This window comes from Grammomys surdaster, unplaced genomic scaffold (assembly GCF_004785775.1).
Source record: "Grammomys surdaster isolate TR1022 unplaced genomic scaffold, NIH_TR_1.0 125946, whole genome shotgun sequence".
NCBI lineage: Eukaryota > Metazoa > Chordata > Mammalia > Rodentia > Muridae > Grammomys > Grammomys surdaster.
The window spans coordinates 1244061-1259939 of NW_021620768.1; the positions used below are offsets into that span (position 1 = coordinate 1244061).

Here is a 15879-nt window from a genome sequence, read left to right on the forward strand (position 1 = left end):
AAAAAAAAAAAAGGGTGTCATTATGAAGAACAGTCTAGCAAGAAACTACAGAGCTTTTCCTGCTTTTACGTCCTGAGTGCTGAGAATTAAAGGTGTGTGCTGTGGCTCCACATTCCACAGGGAACCAATCCTAAACCTTCTTTTGTGTCAGAATACGCTATGAAAATTCTAACATAAGACTTGCTATCCTAAGTCTGTCTTTTTCAGTATCTTCATCCCGTAGGTCTAGAAAAATCAACCAATGATTTCTGCAAAGTTTCAGTAAGAACAAGAAGAGCAGGGGTTAGTGAAATGGCTTAGTGCTTAAGAGCACTGTCTGCTCTTTCAGAGGTCCCGAGTTCAATTCCCAGCAACCACAAGGTAACTCACAACCATCTGTAATGTGATCTGGGGCCCTCTTCTGGCACACAGGTGTATATGCAGATACTTATACATTAAATAAATTAAAAAAAAATTTTTTTGGAGTCATGGCCAGGAACTTCTGATGCTATGATCTCTTTAAAAACTAACCAACCAACCAAACAAACAAACAAACAAACAAACAGAAACCCAACAAAAGCAACAAAGGGGAAAGAAAAAAAACAGATAATCAGCCACCCCAGGGATCATTCTCAGTTAAGTCAGAAGCCGAATGAAGCTGAGCTTGTGGCACATGCCTATAATCCCAGCATCAGGGATACTGAGGCAAAGGATCTTGAATTCTAGGTTCTGGGAACTGGGCCATACATACAGTAAAACCCTGTCTCAAATACACACACACACGCACACGCACGCACGATGGGGAAGGGGAGGAAATGATGATCATCAAGGAAAAGGAAAGATGTTTGAATTTGATTTTGAACACCTCTCCCCATGAACAACAGACAACTAGGTAACCTGGACAATGTCATATCAAGGGTTAGACTACAGTTTACTGAGACGATGAATAAAAGGAAACTTAAAAAACAAACAAACAAAAAACAACAAGATGCCATAGGTGACTTTTTCCTTTTCCCCCTGAAATAAAGCTAAGAAGTGTTAAAATTCTAAAAATAAAACAAAACAAAAAACTTTAAGGCAGCCGGGCAGTGGTGGCGCACGCCTTTAATCCCAGCACTTGGGAAGCAGAGGCAGGTGGATTTCTGAGTTCAAGTCGAGGCCAGCCTGGTCTACAGAGTGAGTTCCAGGACAGCCAGGACTACACAGAGAAACCCTGTCTCGAAAAACCAAAAAAAAAAAAAAAAACAAAAACAAAAACAAAAAAAAAAACAAAAAACCTTTAAGGCAGTGAGCTTATACATGTTAACACATGGTTTGAAAGAAACTGCCCCCTATAGGCTCATAGGGAGCAGCACTATTAGGAGACCTGGCCTTTCTGGAGTAGGCAACATCTTTGTAGGAGGAAGTGTCACTGGGGGTGGGATTTGAGGTCCCAGAAGCTAAGCCTGGCCTAGTATGTCTCAGCCTCTTCCTGCTGCCAATGGATCTAGAAGTAGAACTCTCAGCTGTAGTGGGATATCCTCCCACTACATTTGTATAAAGCTCAGCGATTGGGCTTTATGAGAGGTAGGCGGAGTGAGGAGAGAAGGAGAAGGAAGGGGAGGAGCTAAGAGAGAGGACAGAGATGTAGGAGCCATGGAGAGCCTCCCATGTATCGAGAGCAGTCCTGGGTAACAACTTATATATAGGTTAGTTAATTGGTTAACATTTCCAATTGTGTGGGCATCTTGATATTTGAGCATTACCAAATGTATAAAGCTATTGGATAATCTTTAAACAAAAGAGTCTCATTTCTACCGGGTACCGCGTGGATGGCAGGACAGTCTGGGCTCAGCCCAGCCTTGTGGAGACAGCGTGGGAGATTGGCAGAGCCATCTCCCACGATGGCATCCCGTGGGTGCCAGGGCTGGTATTTCTGAGTGACCGTTTCTAGCTGTGCTGCCTGTGGCCTCTGGCCACTTCCAGCTGTGGAGCCCTTGGCTTCAGGCCTCAGAGCATGGCGGCCTGAAATAAGCAGAGCCACCACTGCTTAAATAGTCAGCCCAAGAAATAGCCTTATTTAATATTAACTTTAACACTCAGCTACGGCTCTAGCACCAGGTCTGCCTATGTGCCACCATGCTTCCTGTTATGACAGTAATGGACTGTAAGCCAACCCCAATTAAATGTTTTTCTTTATAAGAGTTGCTGTGGTCATGGTGTCTCTGCACAGCAATAGAAATCCTAAAACATTCTGCAGACATGCACAGAGGGCCCTCTCTATGCACATGGTGCTCAGAACCAGAGCTATTAGAACCAGAAGGAACATAGCTCTTTAAGGACCAGGTCATGGGGTTGGGAAGATGCCTCAGGAAGGCACTGGCTGCTCTTCCAGGGGACCTAGGTTCAACATCTAGTACCCACAGGAACTAACAAGCAGCTCTATGTCCAGTTCTGGGGACTATACACCCTCTTCTGGCCTCATGGACACTGCATGCATGCAGTGTACAGACACTCAGGCAAAGCACACATCCACATAAAATACTCAGATAGCCAAGCAGTGGTGGCTCCAGCCTTTAATCCCAGCACTCAGGAAGCAGACACAAGTCATCTCTGAGATTAAGAAAATTGGTCTTCGGCTGGAGAGATGGTTCAGCGATTAAGAGCACCGACTGCTCTTCCAAAGGTTCTGAGTTCAATTCCCAGCAACCACATGGTGGCTCACAACCATCTGTAATAAGATCTATGCTCTCTTCTGGTGTGTCTGAAGACAGCTACAATGTGCTCACATTAAATAAATAAATAAATAAATAAATAAATAAATAAATAAATCTTTTAAAAAGAAAAGAAAGAAAACTTCTCTTTTTTAGTTTTTGTTTTTCAAGACAGGGTTTTTCTGTGTAGCCCTGGCTGTCCTGGAACTCACTCTGTAGACCAGGTTGGCCTCAAACTCAAAGAAATCTGCATGAGTACTGGATTCAGACACCCTCTCTAGAAAACTTAAAAAAGAGAGAGACAGCCAAACAGACACCGGATCACACAAATCTGAGAACCTTCAATATTCTTCAATATCCTTAGGCTGCCTTTCCCTAAGAGTTCAAAGAACTAAACTACCAATGTGAATAAAACACAACCAGAAAACAAACAGCTAGGGCGTGGCACATAGTGGACTACGACTCCTTCACATTTCAGAACTACAACCTCCACCACAAATCTTTCCTTTTTGGATATTTGAGATGCGGTCTATGGAGCCCTGTTGGCTATGTAAATTCAAGGGATCCTAAACTAAAGGCATTCCTCCTGCCTCTCAAAAGCTGGGATTACAAATGTATCCCAGCAAGTTGTTCCAATGCTACCTTCATGCAAGAGATGAGCCTTTCCACAGCTGTCACTGTGGAGACAAGCATTCCCTAAATATAGCAAATATAATAAACAATTAAGTCTAGGAGGGGAATGAGAGAAGAGGAAAGAAGCAGCAGGCAGATTGTGTTTCTGTTCCACTCATGGATGGGCTTTCTTTGGCCACAGTTAAATCAAGATCAAGGTTAGTTTCAATGGGGGAAACAGAAGGCTTTTGTAAAATCTTAGACCAAAAAAAGACAAACTCAGGCAAGAATAAAGGACAGGTGATATGAAAGAAAGTATTGAAGCAGACTGGAGACTTTAGGATCTCCTTCTAGAAAGAATCCATTTGGGGACTGGAGAGATGGCTCAGTGGTTAAGAGCACTGACTGCTCTTCCAGAGGTCATGAGTTCAATTCCCAGCAACTACATGGTGGCTCAAAACCATCTGTAATGGCATCTGATGCCCTCTTCTGGTGCGTCTGAAGACAGCTACAGTGTACTCATGTACATATAATAAATAATCTTTAAAAAAACAGCTAGGCAGTGGTGGCACACGCCTTTAGTCCTAGCACTTGGGAGGCAGAGGCAGGTGGATTTCTGAGTTCCAGGCCAGCCTGGTCTACAGAGTGAGCTCCAGGACAGCCAGGGCTACACAGAGAAACCCTGTCTCGAAAAACAAAAAAAAAAAAAAGAAAGAATTCATTTGAGTTTATTCATTCAGAAAAAAATTTAGAGTGTTCCCCATTTCTCTTCACAACAGATAGAGACCACCATAGAAAACCACAACAACTAATCAAAATGCCAAGTTGTGAAGCCCAGTCCCAATGGACAGATACATCTACCAACAAACAACTGCTACACCCAAGGGTGGGGTAACTTTAGAGAAGAGGGGGCAGCCAGATGATCAGGCAGTTTGCTATGACATTGTGTCTCCTAGTAACATCAGAAACTACACCTATGAAGTTTCACCAACACAACCGCCTAAACATAAGCTGAACAAGGAGAACAGTCTCAACCCTACATAAAGAACTACAGGCAACTAACAAATGCTTAGAGTGGGAGAAACAGTCTTCCCCAGGGAAGAGCACACCAATTGGTTGTCCAGTACTGAATAACCATTCTGAAAACATACATACATACAGTACAACAGTCTGAGGTTACATATTTAGAAATACATATATACATACATACAAACACATAAACACACACGCATGTTAACAATAAATTTAAAAAGGACATGAATTTGAAAGAAAACAAAGGTATATATATGAAAGGATTTAGAAAGAAGAAAGGAAAAATAATAAAATTATAAAATAATTATAATTTCAAAAGTAGGCCAGGGAGTGTGGGGCACACCTTTAATCCCAGCACTTGGGAGGCAGAGGCAGGCGGATTTCTGAGTTCGAGGCTAGCCTGGTCTACAGAGTTAGTTCCAGGACAGCCAGGACTACATAGAGAAACCCTGTCTCGAGAAACCAAATAATAATAATAATAATAATAATAATTTCAAAAGTAAGAGAAGTTAAAAAAAAAAGAAAAAAGAAAAAAAAAGTAGGGTCCTAACTAACTTCTGCCTTTATGAATTTTCTATACCAGAGAAGGGAGAAAAGCTAAATATGTAAATATATAGTGTAATGTAAGGTGGTTAAACTACAGAGAAAAACAAAGCAAGGCCAGGCATGGTGGCTCATATCTTTGATCCAATACTCACAATGCAGAGGCAGGAGAATCTCCATGAATTTGAGGCCAGACCTGGTCTATGTAGCAAGTTCCAGGCCAGCTAGGGCTCCATAGTAAGACCTCATCTCCAAAAAATTAAAGCAGGGAGGGATGGGTGACAGGAAAGGGTAGTGGAACCAGGCAGGCCAGAGGTACTCACTGAGAACATGCCTCTCAAGCCAAGACTTGACAGGTTGTAATGAGAAGACCAGAGCGGCTACTGGGGGTAAACTGAGAGAATCAAAGAACTTTACATGCAAAAGATAAAGATGGCCCTTGGTAGCCTGGGAAAACTAAAGAAAAGCAGAGTTAACAGAAGGAGCCCAGGATAGATCAACTCATTTACTAAAAGATAGAAAGCAAAGAACTGTCTCACGTTGCCTCCTTTATCATGGAAGTCCTCATGGAAGAGGCCTTGTCTTTTCCTGCTTAAACATCTGAAAACAACATAAGTTAGGCATGGTGGTACAAATCTTTAATCCCAGAGCCCAAGAGGCAGAGGCAAGAGGATCTCTCTGAGTTCAAGGCCAGCCTGGTCTACAGAGCAAGTTGTAGGGCATCTAGAACTACATAGAGACCATCAAATAAACAAACAAATAAACAAGAAAACAATATAATCTTAGCTGCCTCTTCTAAAAATTATACCCTAATGATCATCTAGCCTTGACAATATCTAGGTGGTGAAACTGAGATTTATACAGATTCAGTTGTCAATCTCCAATAAGATCTTGCATACTGGACTCCATATCTGTAAATAGTATGTTAGGGCTGAGGATACAGCTCAGTTGGTAAGAATTTGCCTAGCATGCACAAAGCTCTAGACATGAAGGTAGGTAAACTGCAAAAAGCAGGCATGGTAGTGTTCGGCTGTAATCCCAGCACTCAGGAAGTAGATGAAGCAAGATCTGGAGTTTAAGGCCAATCTTAGCTACTAAGTTTGAAGCCAGCCTAGGCTACCAAACCCTGGTTGTGTAGGTTGTAATCCCAGCTACAGGGGAGACTGAAGCAGAACAATCTAAAATTCAAGTCAGCCTAGACAATCTTGAAAAACCATTTCTCAAGATAAACAATGGAAACAGGGCTGGGTTTTGTAGTTCAGTGGAAGAGCATTTACATAGTATGTGTGAGGCTACAGGTCCAACTCCCAGCGTGTGGGAGTGAGGGGCTGGGGGCGTGTCATACTCAATTTCTTATACCAGGGATAGTGTAATATACTTTTTAATCCAGCACTCTGAGGCAAGAGGATCACAGGTTGATAACCAAGCTGGGCTACACGGTGATTCAAGGAAAGCTTGGGCTACAATACTAGAACCATCTCAAATTAAATAAACATTCCATTTTTTCTCTAACACCGCTCATGTCCTTTACTCCTTCAGGCCTACTTATTTTAAAGACGGGGCAATGGATAAGGCTGGTCCTAGATGTTCAACAGGAGTACTTTAGTCCTACCAGCTGTCATTTCAGATGCCACTTTTAACCTGACCTCAATATGAGAAGAGAGGCCAACCAAGATGAAGATGTTAAAAGGGAAAGAAAGAAGTGTCTCTAGGAATGTGCCTTGGCCTGTCAGTACCGAGGATACCATGCATCCCTTTCTGCAAGCAAGCCCCAGGTTCCAGAATGCCTCATGGCCAATAATACCCTAACTCCCCAAAGCAGACAAGTTCAGCTGACTTTAACCGCCTTCTAAGAGGATTCTAGCGGCCCTGAGTCAACGGATGAGTTTGTTGAGCTCCATTACGGCCACAAGTCCCTCCTACCCCTAAACTCAAACCCAATGGGACTTTAGGTGCCCCCTCCAGATACTCACATCGCCTTTATGCAGCTCCGGCGCCGCTATCCTAACCGGCTCGGTTCTCTTCTTTGGCTTGGGAAGCCCCAAGGGGGCTCCGACACCGCCCACAGCTGGGGGCAGACTGAGAGCAGGGCCTTGAGGCGATGGCAGCCCCAGCCCCTCCCCAACTCCCGCAGCTTCAGCAGGGCTCACTCCTGCAGGTGGCGGGAAGCCGCCCAGGCCAAAGGGCAAAGGTGGAGGCGGCTGCAGTCTGGGGTCTCCGGTGGGCGGGGGCAACAATAGTGGCGGGGGAAAGGCTGGGGCCAGCATCTGGGGGGGCGGGGGCAGCAAAGCCGGACCTTTGGGTGCGGGAAGAGAAGCGAACAGGCCTCCTAAAGTGGGCCCGGGCATAGGGGCCGCCACATCCTCTTCCTCCGGCTCCGGCTCCGGCTCCGGCTCATCCGGCTCACTATCGTCGCTGCTGGCATAAGCAACCAGAGACATGGCGCCTCCCGCCTTTGGGACGCCCTTGCTGGCAGAGTAGGCCTACTTGAGACCCGGGATGCCCCGGCGGCCTAGTAGGCCCTACCAGCGGGCAAGGCAGGGAACCGAAAAGCTCTCCCTGCTCCGTGCTCTAGAACTATCCCCGGCAGGAACCCATGACCAGGGTTGATTTTCACCGAATAAGAATTCCCGCTACACTTAAGCTCCTAGCACCAAGCAACTACACACAGCTAATGGCCGCCGAGTCACTCCGCCTACTAGTCGCTCCACAGACTTAAGAACTACAATTCCTAGAGAACACTTTAGCAACAACCCCATGCTCTACCTCAGAGAACTCAGTGCAAAGCATGGTGGGAATTGCAGTCTGAAGGTGGAGTAAATGGTGCGCAGAAAGGCTGAGAGAAACCTTCCTCTGACGCAGGGATTTCTGGGATTCGTAGTTTGTTTGTTTGTTGTTGTGGCCTTTTAAGTCCTATATTACTACAAGCCCCATAGATCAGCGCGGTACCACGGAAGCATTTAGAGCATTTCGGTACTTGAAGTTCCTCAGAGCACCTAAGGTTTATGGGAGCTGTGGTACCCTTAGAAACTGCAAGGGTTGTCGGGAAAATGATGATGTCTGGGAAAGTGGACGAGTAAATAGCTTAAAGGGAAAGTTATCTGTAAATAAAATGGTGATGCTTCCAAGTCGACCTGGGAGTTGGAACAAAGCACCCCAAGAAAAGACAAAGCTCCAGGGGACATGTATGAAATTAAAATTGCAAAACCAGAAAAAAAACGAAGCCTCGGGCGTCTGAAAGCACACACCTTTAATCCCACCACTAGAAAGTCAGACGCAGGCGGAGCTCTGTGAGTTCGAGGTTAGCCTGGACTACGAAGTGAGGTTCAGGACAGCCAAGGCGACACAGGAAAGCCCTCTCTCGAGGAAAAAAAGTGGGGGGGGGGGGGGGATGTTATCTCTTTACTCAATGCCCTTAACCACTAAGTACACCAGCATACATCTAGGACCAGTACACATCTCCCATGAAACCTACTTCCAATGTAGTGTGGGACTTGGGTTCCTTCCGCAGCAACTAGTGAGACGCGCAGGAAGCTAGGCCAAGGTATCCAAGATTCATCACTTTACCTCTGTAAAGGGACAGACTATGCCCTGAACTTTCAGAGTTCTGAGGAATCACCTGTGCCCACCCCTACTGTGCATGTGTCTTTGGCATTCATTTAATGGCTGGGTATGCTGTCTGCTCTGCCTTTGTGTACAGACGGCCCTGATTGTATAAGGACAAAAAGTTAATGTTCCCTAGGAAAATTTTGAAAACTACAAATCCTTGCTGGGCATAGTGGCACATGCCTGTAATGCCAACATTCTGGGAGGTTGTGGTAAGATCAGGATCAGGAGTTGTCTGCATAGCAAACTTGAGGCAATCCCGACCTAAATGAGACCTGTCTTATAAATAAACAGGAGCTGGAGAGACAGCTCAGTTGGTAAAGTGCTTGCTGCTCAATCATGAAGACCTGAATTCAATCCCCAGCACCTACATAAAAAGGCTAAAGAGCTTGTGATCCCAGCACAAGGGAGCGGAGACAAGAGAACCCCATGGGTTTACTAGCCAGACAGCCTAGCCTGTGTGAGGCCCAGGCTACAGTGAGAGCCTCTGTCTCAAAAACCAAGGTAGAAGCCGGGTGGTGGTGGCAGGCGCCTTTAATCTCAGCACTTGGGAGGCAGAGGCAGGCAGATTTCTGAGTTCAAGGCCAGTCTGGTTTACAGAGTACAGAGTGAGTTCCAGGACAGCCAGGACTACACAGAGAAACCCTGTCTCCCTGTCTTGGAAGGGGGGGGAACCAAGGTAGAGGGTGGGAAAGATGGCGCAGTTGTTTAAGAGCTGTAGAGCAGTTGCTGGTCTTGTAGAGGTCCTGGATTTGGATTCTTTTTTTTTTTTTTTTTTTTTTTTTTTGGTTTTTCGAGACAGGGTTTCTCTGTATAGCCCGGGCTGTCCTGGAACTCACTCTGTAGACCAGGCTGGCCTTGAACTCAGAAATCCGCCTGCCTCTGCCTCCCGAGTGCTGGGATTAAAGGCGTGCACCACCACCGCCCGGCCTGGATTTGGATTCTTGGAAACCATCTGTAACTCCAATCCAGGGAACTCAAAACACCCTTTCTGACCTTTTGAGCATCAGGCATATATGTGGTGTGTTACAGAGAGAGAGAGAGCTGTTTATGGCAGCTCATGCTGAAGGGTCACTTTTATCCCATTTTGTCTCCACTCAGAAACTAGGTCATAAACCATTTGCTACCCATTCTGAGTGTAAGGTATTTTGCTTCTGAAGCTGATTTGCCTGTCTGGGTTGCTCTGAGGCAAAGCTGACGTCTCCAGTTAAGCACCTCATAGTAAAACAGAGGGAGGTTAGGTAAAGTAGCCTTTGTTCTGTTTTGGGAGGAATTGCACAGCTCTAAGTTGAACTCTCAGAAAGTAAAAGGGAGGGAGGCCTGTCTCTGCTCTTTGTTCTTATCACTTGTATGACTTTCAGAGTGTGTGTGATCACATGGTAAAAGGTTCACTATGAGTTTGCACATACATTCAGGTCATAAACTGAATAAGAAGTTTATAACAAAGAATATCTACATGCATGTCCACTAGGAGTAAGTTATCTGGCTAAACATTCATCAATTGTTACTTGACCAAGCCAGCTTAGTCAGTCAACAGGTTCTCCAGGGCAGGATTAAAGAGAAAAAAGACAATTAGACAACATTGTAGCATGACCCTAGCCAGTTCTGAGACTGAGGCAGGTTTATTTTTCCCCAATCTGCTTTTATACCATTTTAGTTACATGCAAGTAATAAGGTCAGTTCTGGGTTAAGGAACAAGCAAGCCAATAAACACAAATAGTCAAGGAACAAGCAAGGCAATAAACAAAGTCCCTGGATCAATGTTTCTAAGGGCTTATCAGGATGACCGAGATATCTGAGCCTACTTCCCTGTCCTAGCCCAAAGTCATATTCTTGCCTGAAGCCTACTTCTTTGTTCTAGGCCAAAATCAGATTCCTGCCTGAGCTTACTTCCCTGTCCTGGCCCAATGTCAAATTCCTGCCTGAAACATACTTCCTTGTCCTGACCCAATGTCAAATTCCCCACCAAGCAGCCCAAAAAGCTCTCCACAGTTACTAGCTTACAGGTTCATGGAGAGTTAAAAACCATAACTAAGTTTCCCTTGAAGTTTTGTATCAATAAACTCAGTCAATATTTTATCTCCTGTCCTTGCACCTGTGGTGTATATCCTTAGCTCCTTCGTTATGCCCTTCCATTAGTGGTTTTTATAACCCCTTGGAATGTGCTCTAGGTTTTAGAAGTCTGTTTGTTATCTCAGGAGCTATTAAGCAGTTCTGTTATAAAAGGGGCTCAAATGTCAAGCAGGCTTGTTGTTTCTGCAGAATAAACAGTCTTTGTTTTTGCATACTATTTGAGTCTGGGGTCTTCCTTCAGTGATTTTTGAACCCTAACAATGCCTGTAACACCAGCACTGGGGAGGCTGAGTAAGAGGATCATTCATGAGTTAGAGACCAGCCTGGGCTACATACTAGATTTCAGGGCTATGGAGTGAGACACTGGCAAAAAAAAAAAAAAAAAAAAAAAAAAAAAAAAAAAAAAAAAAAAAAGGAAAAAATTAAAAAAAGAAAAGAACTGGGCCAGGCGGTGGTGGCACAAGCCTTTAATCCCAGCACTTGGGAGGCAGAGGCAGGCGGATTTCTGAGTTCGAGGCCAGCCTGGTGTACAGAGTGAGTTCCAGGGCAGCCAGAACTACACAGAGAAACCCTGTCTCGAAAAACAAAACAAAACAAAAAAAAGAAAAAAGAAAGAAAGAAAGAGAAAAAGAAAAGAACTGAGCTAGCAAAATGAGTCAGTGGGCAAAGGCACTTGTTGAGGAGCCTTATGACTTGAGTTCCAGAGCTAGACCCCACAGAGTGAAAGGAAAACTGACTCCCTAGAAGTCTACACCTTATTTCTGACTCTCACACTTGTGCCATAACACATGTCTCCAGAGACAGTAAGTAAGTACTTCTTTAAAAAGCAAATATTTGTATTCTGACCTAAGAGAGTAGATGTGGGGTGGATCCCAAAAGTCTGGCTCTTTATGAAATCCCTCAGTTGATTGCAAAGCAGGCATACAGAAGATTATACTGAGAAACTAGACCAGCAAGTCCTACCTCTCAACTGATGTGGATTGCACAATGCTGACTTCTAAATCCTGCTTTGGGATCTGGGCTCCTCAGCCTTCTCCCTGAGGACCTGAGGCCACCCTTCTCTTCTCTCAGTCTCTTTTTCTTCCTTTTGTTTTGCTTTGTTGATGGTGGGTTTGTCTGTTTCTTTGTTTCCAAAGATCTCAGTGGGCAATGGTGGCCAGTGCCTTTAATCCCAGCACTCCTGAAGCAGAAGCAGTCAGTACTACTAGGAGAAACCCTGTCTCAAAAAAAAAAAAAAAAAAAATACAGAAAGAAAAAAGAAACAGGGTCTCACTATGTAGCCTAGGCTAGCTTTAAACTTTCAATGATTCTCCTCCACTTCCTAAATGCTGGGATTACAGGCAGGAACTGAATTGAATCCAGAGCTTCATACATGCTAGGCAGCAGTCTACCAAGTGAACCATTAAGAATATGTTTTTAAGCTTTCTGCCATCTTCCCTCGCCGTCACCATGGTGCGAATGAATGTTCTGGCGGATGCTCTCAAGAGCATCAACAACGCCGAAAAGCGAGGCAAACGCCAGGTCCTCATCAGGCCGTGTTCTAAAGTCATCGTTCGGTTCTTAACTGTGATGATGAAGCATGGTTACATCGGTGAATTCGAGATTATTGATGATCACAGAGCTGGAAAGATAGTGGTGAACCTCACTGGCAGGTTGAACAAGTGTGGAGTTATAAGCCCTAGATTTGATGTTCAACTCAAAGACCTAGAAAAATGGCAGAACAATCTGCTCCCATCACGCCAGTTTGGTTTCATTGTGCTGACAACTTCTGCTGGCATCATGGACCATGAAGAGGCAAGACGAAAACATACTGGAGGGAAAATCCTGGGATTCTTTTTTTAAATGTAAAGCATAAATAAAAAAGCCTTCGTGGACTGTGAAAAAAAAAAAAAGAATATGTTTTTAAAAACGAAATTCAGCTTTTTGGAGTGTTTTATTTTTGTTTGTTGGGGGGGGTGTATTTTTGTTTTGTTTTGAGATAGTCTTTCTGTGTAGCCCTGTCCCAGAACTCACTATGTAGACTAGGCTGACCTTGAACTCACAGAGCTCTTCCTTCCTTTTCCTCTCAAGTGTTGGGATTAAAGGCATGTGCCATCATATCCAATTCGACTTAAAAAAAAAAAAAGTGTGTGTATGTGCGTGTGTGTGTGTTCGATCTCGTGCGCAAAGATCAAAATGGTGTCAGGTTACCTTGAGCTGGAGTTACAGCCAATTTCCAGCTACCTGATGTGGGTGCTGGGACTTGAACTTGGCCCTCTGCAAGAATGATATGTCCTCTTTAATACTGAGCCATCTCTCCAGCATCTAAAAATAATTTTGAAGAGATTTAAACCTGCAAAGAGGCTTTCAGAAGAGGAGGCATTCTGAAAAGAAGACACCGAGCAGCATCAGGATGTGCTGAGAGCTGAGTGGATATAGAGAAAGCCATGATGGTTGCAGGGAATGAAATCGGGGACAACTGCAGTATTGAGGGGGCATTTGAGGGGACCCACTAAAGGTTTAATAACAAAAATGTAGAGACATATAGGCTGTTGGCCTTTTGCTGGGGCAGACGCTCAGTTACACTGTAACTTAACCTGACTTCCCAGCCATTGCAACCTTGATATTCTGCTTCCCCTCCAAAGGAATGTCTCCTCTAGTCATCACCCCTCCCCTCCCCCAGCTTAAACTCTAGCCCTTTATTCTCCAAAGAGCCACATTCCAGTTTGAACCAATCAGAAGTAGGAACACCCAATCTCTTTGGATTGCCCTTTGGCCCAGATGAGGGCTATGTGACCTTTTTCCTTTTTTTTTTTTTTTTTTTTTTTTTTTGCTTTTTTTTTTTTTTTTGGTTTTTCGAGACAGGGTTTCTCTGTGTAGCCCTGGCTGTCCTGGAACTCACGCTGTAGACCAGGCTAGCCTCGAACTCTCGAACTCAGAAATCCGCCTGCCTCTGCCTCCCAAGTGCTGGGATTAACTATGTGACCTTAAGGGCAGCTTGCTTTTTTTTTTTCCTCTAAAGATTCATTTTGTATGAGTACACTATAGCTGTCTTCAGACACTCCAGAAGAGGGCATCAGATCCTATTACAGATGGGTGTGAGTCACCATGTGGTTACTGGGAGTTGAACTCAGGACCTCTGGAAGAGCAATCAGTGGTCTTAACTGCTGAGCTATCTCTCCAGCCCCCACCCCAACACACCCCCATACCCCCTCCCCCAATGTGAAAATCTCAGAGAATTATCTTTTGGGCAGGTGAGGAAGGACATTTACTTATAGAAAGCTGGTAATGAGCCAGGCAGTGGTGGCGCATGCCTTTAGTCCCAGCACTTGGGAGGCAGAGGCAGGCAGATTTCTGAGTTCGAGGCCAGCCTGGTCTACAGAGTGAGTTCCAGGACAGCCAGGAGTACACAGAGAAACCCTGTCTCGAAAAACAAAAACAAGAAAGCTGGTAATGCACAATACCAACTATTCTGCCCAAAGTCTGCCAGACACAGCAATTACAAATTGAAAATACAAGGACATACCTACAAGCCATTTGATACAATGTGTGGGAAAGATCACCCCAACACTGCAGAACATCCGGAAGCTCAGGAGTGGTAGCATCAATGGCTCTAAAAGGGAATCAGAGGGGAACAAAAGTGTTGGTTAAACCTAAGGGAGAAGCTGGGTGGTGGCAACGTCTTTAATTCCAGAGTTCAGCAGGCAGGCTGATCTCTATGAGTTCGAGGCCAGCCTGGTATGCAGAGTGAGTTCCAGGACAGCCAGGGCTATACAGAGAAACCCTGTCTTGGAAACAAAACGAAGCTGAATCAAGGAGAGCTGGAGAGATGGCTCAGCGGTAGGAGTACTGGTCTTCCAGAGGACCCAGGTTCAATTCCCAGCAACCACATGACAGTTCACAACTCCAGTTCCAGGGGATTTGACACCCTCACACAGATGACAAGCAGTCAAATCACATATGTATATAAAATAAAAATAAATACATTATCTTTTTTTAAAAAAAGCTAAAAAAGGTGAGATCTCAGTCTCTGCATGTAGTAAGAGATCACTTCTAATCTCAGGAGAAACCCAGGACAGAATTTCTTCTCCAAATAGGCAATAAAATTTCTTCAATAGAGAAACCCAGGCACAGTAAAGGGTAGAGCCATATGGCTAGCAAGGCAAAGGAAGTAATACTCAAGGTCTGGGCTGGAGCCTTGGGATAAGTACCTGATATAGCCCCAGGTACCAGCACCAAAAACTAACTAATTAAATAGCTATGATGCCTTCTGCCATATTTCTTCTGGAATACAAATTCCCAGGATTGTATCCTTTTGAGACGGTGCTTTGAAAAATGTCAGGGAAATTTATCTCACCTAAGAGAAAAGAGTTTCGACAGGTGGTACCCAAAATTCCTCTAGAAATTTTCAGATTATTCTGACATAAATGTCTCAGTTGTCCAAGTAGGCTCATCATGCCAGTCATCCCAGCTCAGGAGGCTGAGACAGGAAGACTGCTAGAACTTACAGGCCAGCTTGGACGCTAGATAGTGAGCTCCAGGCCAGCCTGGGCTATCTGAGACCCTGTCTCCAAAATGATAACGATGAGGATGATGATGATGATAAAACAAAGGGACAGGGCATGTGGCTAATCTGATAAAGTGCTTGTATAATATCCTTATATTATACAAGCCTTAGTTCCAGCTCCAGCACCAAACAAACCAAACATGGTGGTATACACCCACAATCCCAGCTTTCTGGATGAGAGTGGAAGTGCAGGAAATCCAGGCCAGCTTGAGATACAGGAGCTGGGCATAGTGCTGAACATCTTTCATCCCCAAACCCCGCAGATCTCTGAAATTGAGGATAGCCTGATCTATATAGGACAACCTGGGCTACACAGAGAAATCCTATCTTGGAAAGAAAAAAAAAAACAAAAACAAAAAACAAAAAACAAAAAACACAGCCCAAGCCCGGCAGTGGTGGTGCACGCCTTTAGACCCAGCACTTGGAAGGTAGAGGCAGGCAGATTTCTGAGTTCGACGCTAGCCTGGTCTACAGAGTGAGTTCCAGGACAGCCAGGGATACACAGAGAAACCCTGTCTCAAAAAAAAAAAACAAAACAAAAACAAAACAAAACAAAAAACAAAAACAAACAAACAAACAAAAAAAAAACACAGCCCAAAATATTACATTAGGACAACTGCTATGCTGCTGTGGATTAACTTCCCACTGTTGAGAGTTAAGAAGTAGGACAAGTGACACCTTTTAAGATGTGATTAGTTTAGGGCCAGCCTGGTCTACAAAGTGAGTTCCAGGACAGCCAGGACTACACAGAGAAACCCTGTCTTGAAAAACAAACAAACAAACAAACAAACAAAA

The 15879-nt window shown here is 44.5% G+C and overlaps 2 protein-coding genes across 2 annotated transcripts in view; one reads left to right on the plus strand and one right to left on the minus strand.

The window, feature by feature from the left end:
* Prcc (proline rich mitotic checkpoint control factor) overlaps nt 1–7611 on the minus strand; it is a 30742-nt gene extending 23131 nt beyond the window's left edge. The window contains exon 1 of the mRNA XM_028753269.1: nt 6833–7611. Within this exon, the coding sequence (XP_028609102.1) occupies nt 6833–7300 (468 nt within the window). The 5' untranslated portion in view covers nt 7301–7611. The remainder of the gene's footprint in view (nt 1–6832) is intronic.
* Nucleotides 7612–11965: 4354 nt separating this feature from the next.
* On the plus strand, nt 11966–12412 carry LOC114609081 (40S ribosomal protein S15a). Its single transcript, XM_028753329.1, has one exon. The coding sequence runs from the start codon at nt 11988–11990 to the stop codon at nt 12378–12380; it is 393 nt and encodes a 130-aa protein (XP_028609162.1). The 5' UTR covers nt 11966–11987; the 3' UTR covers nt 12381–12412.
* The last annotated feature ends 3467 nt before the right edge of the window (nt 12413–15879 follow it).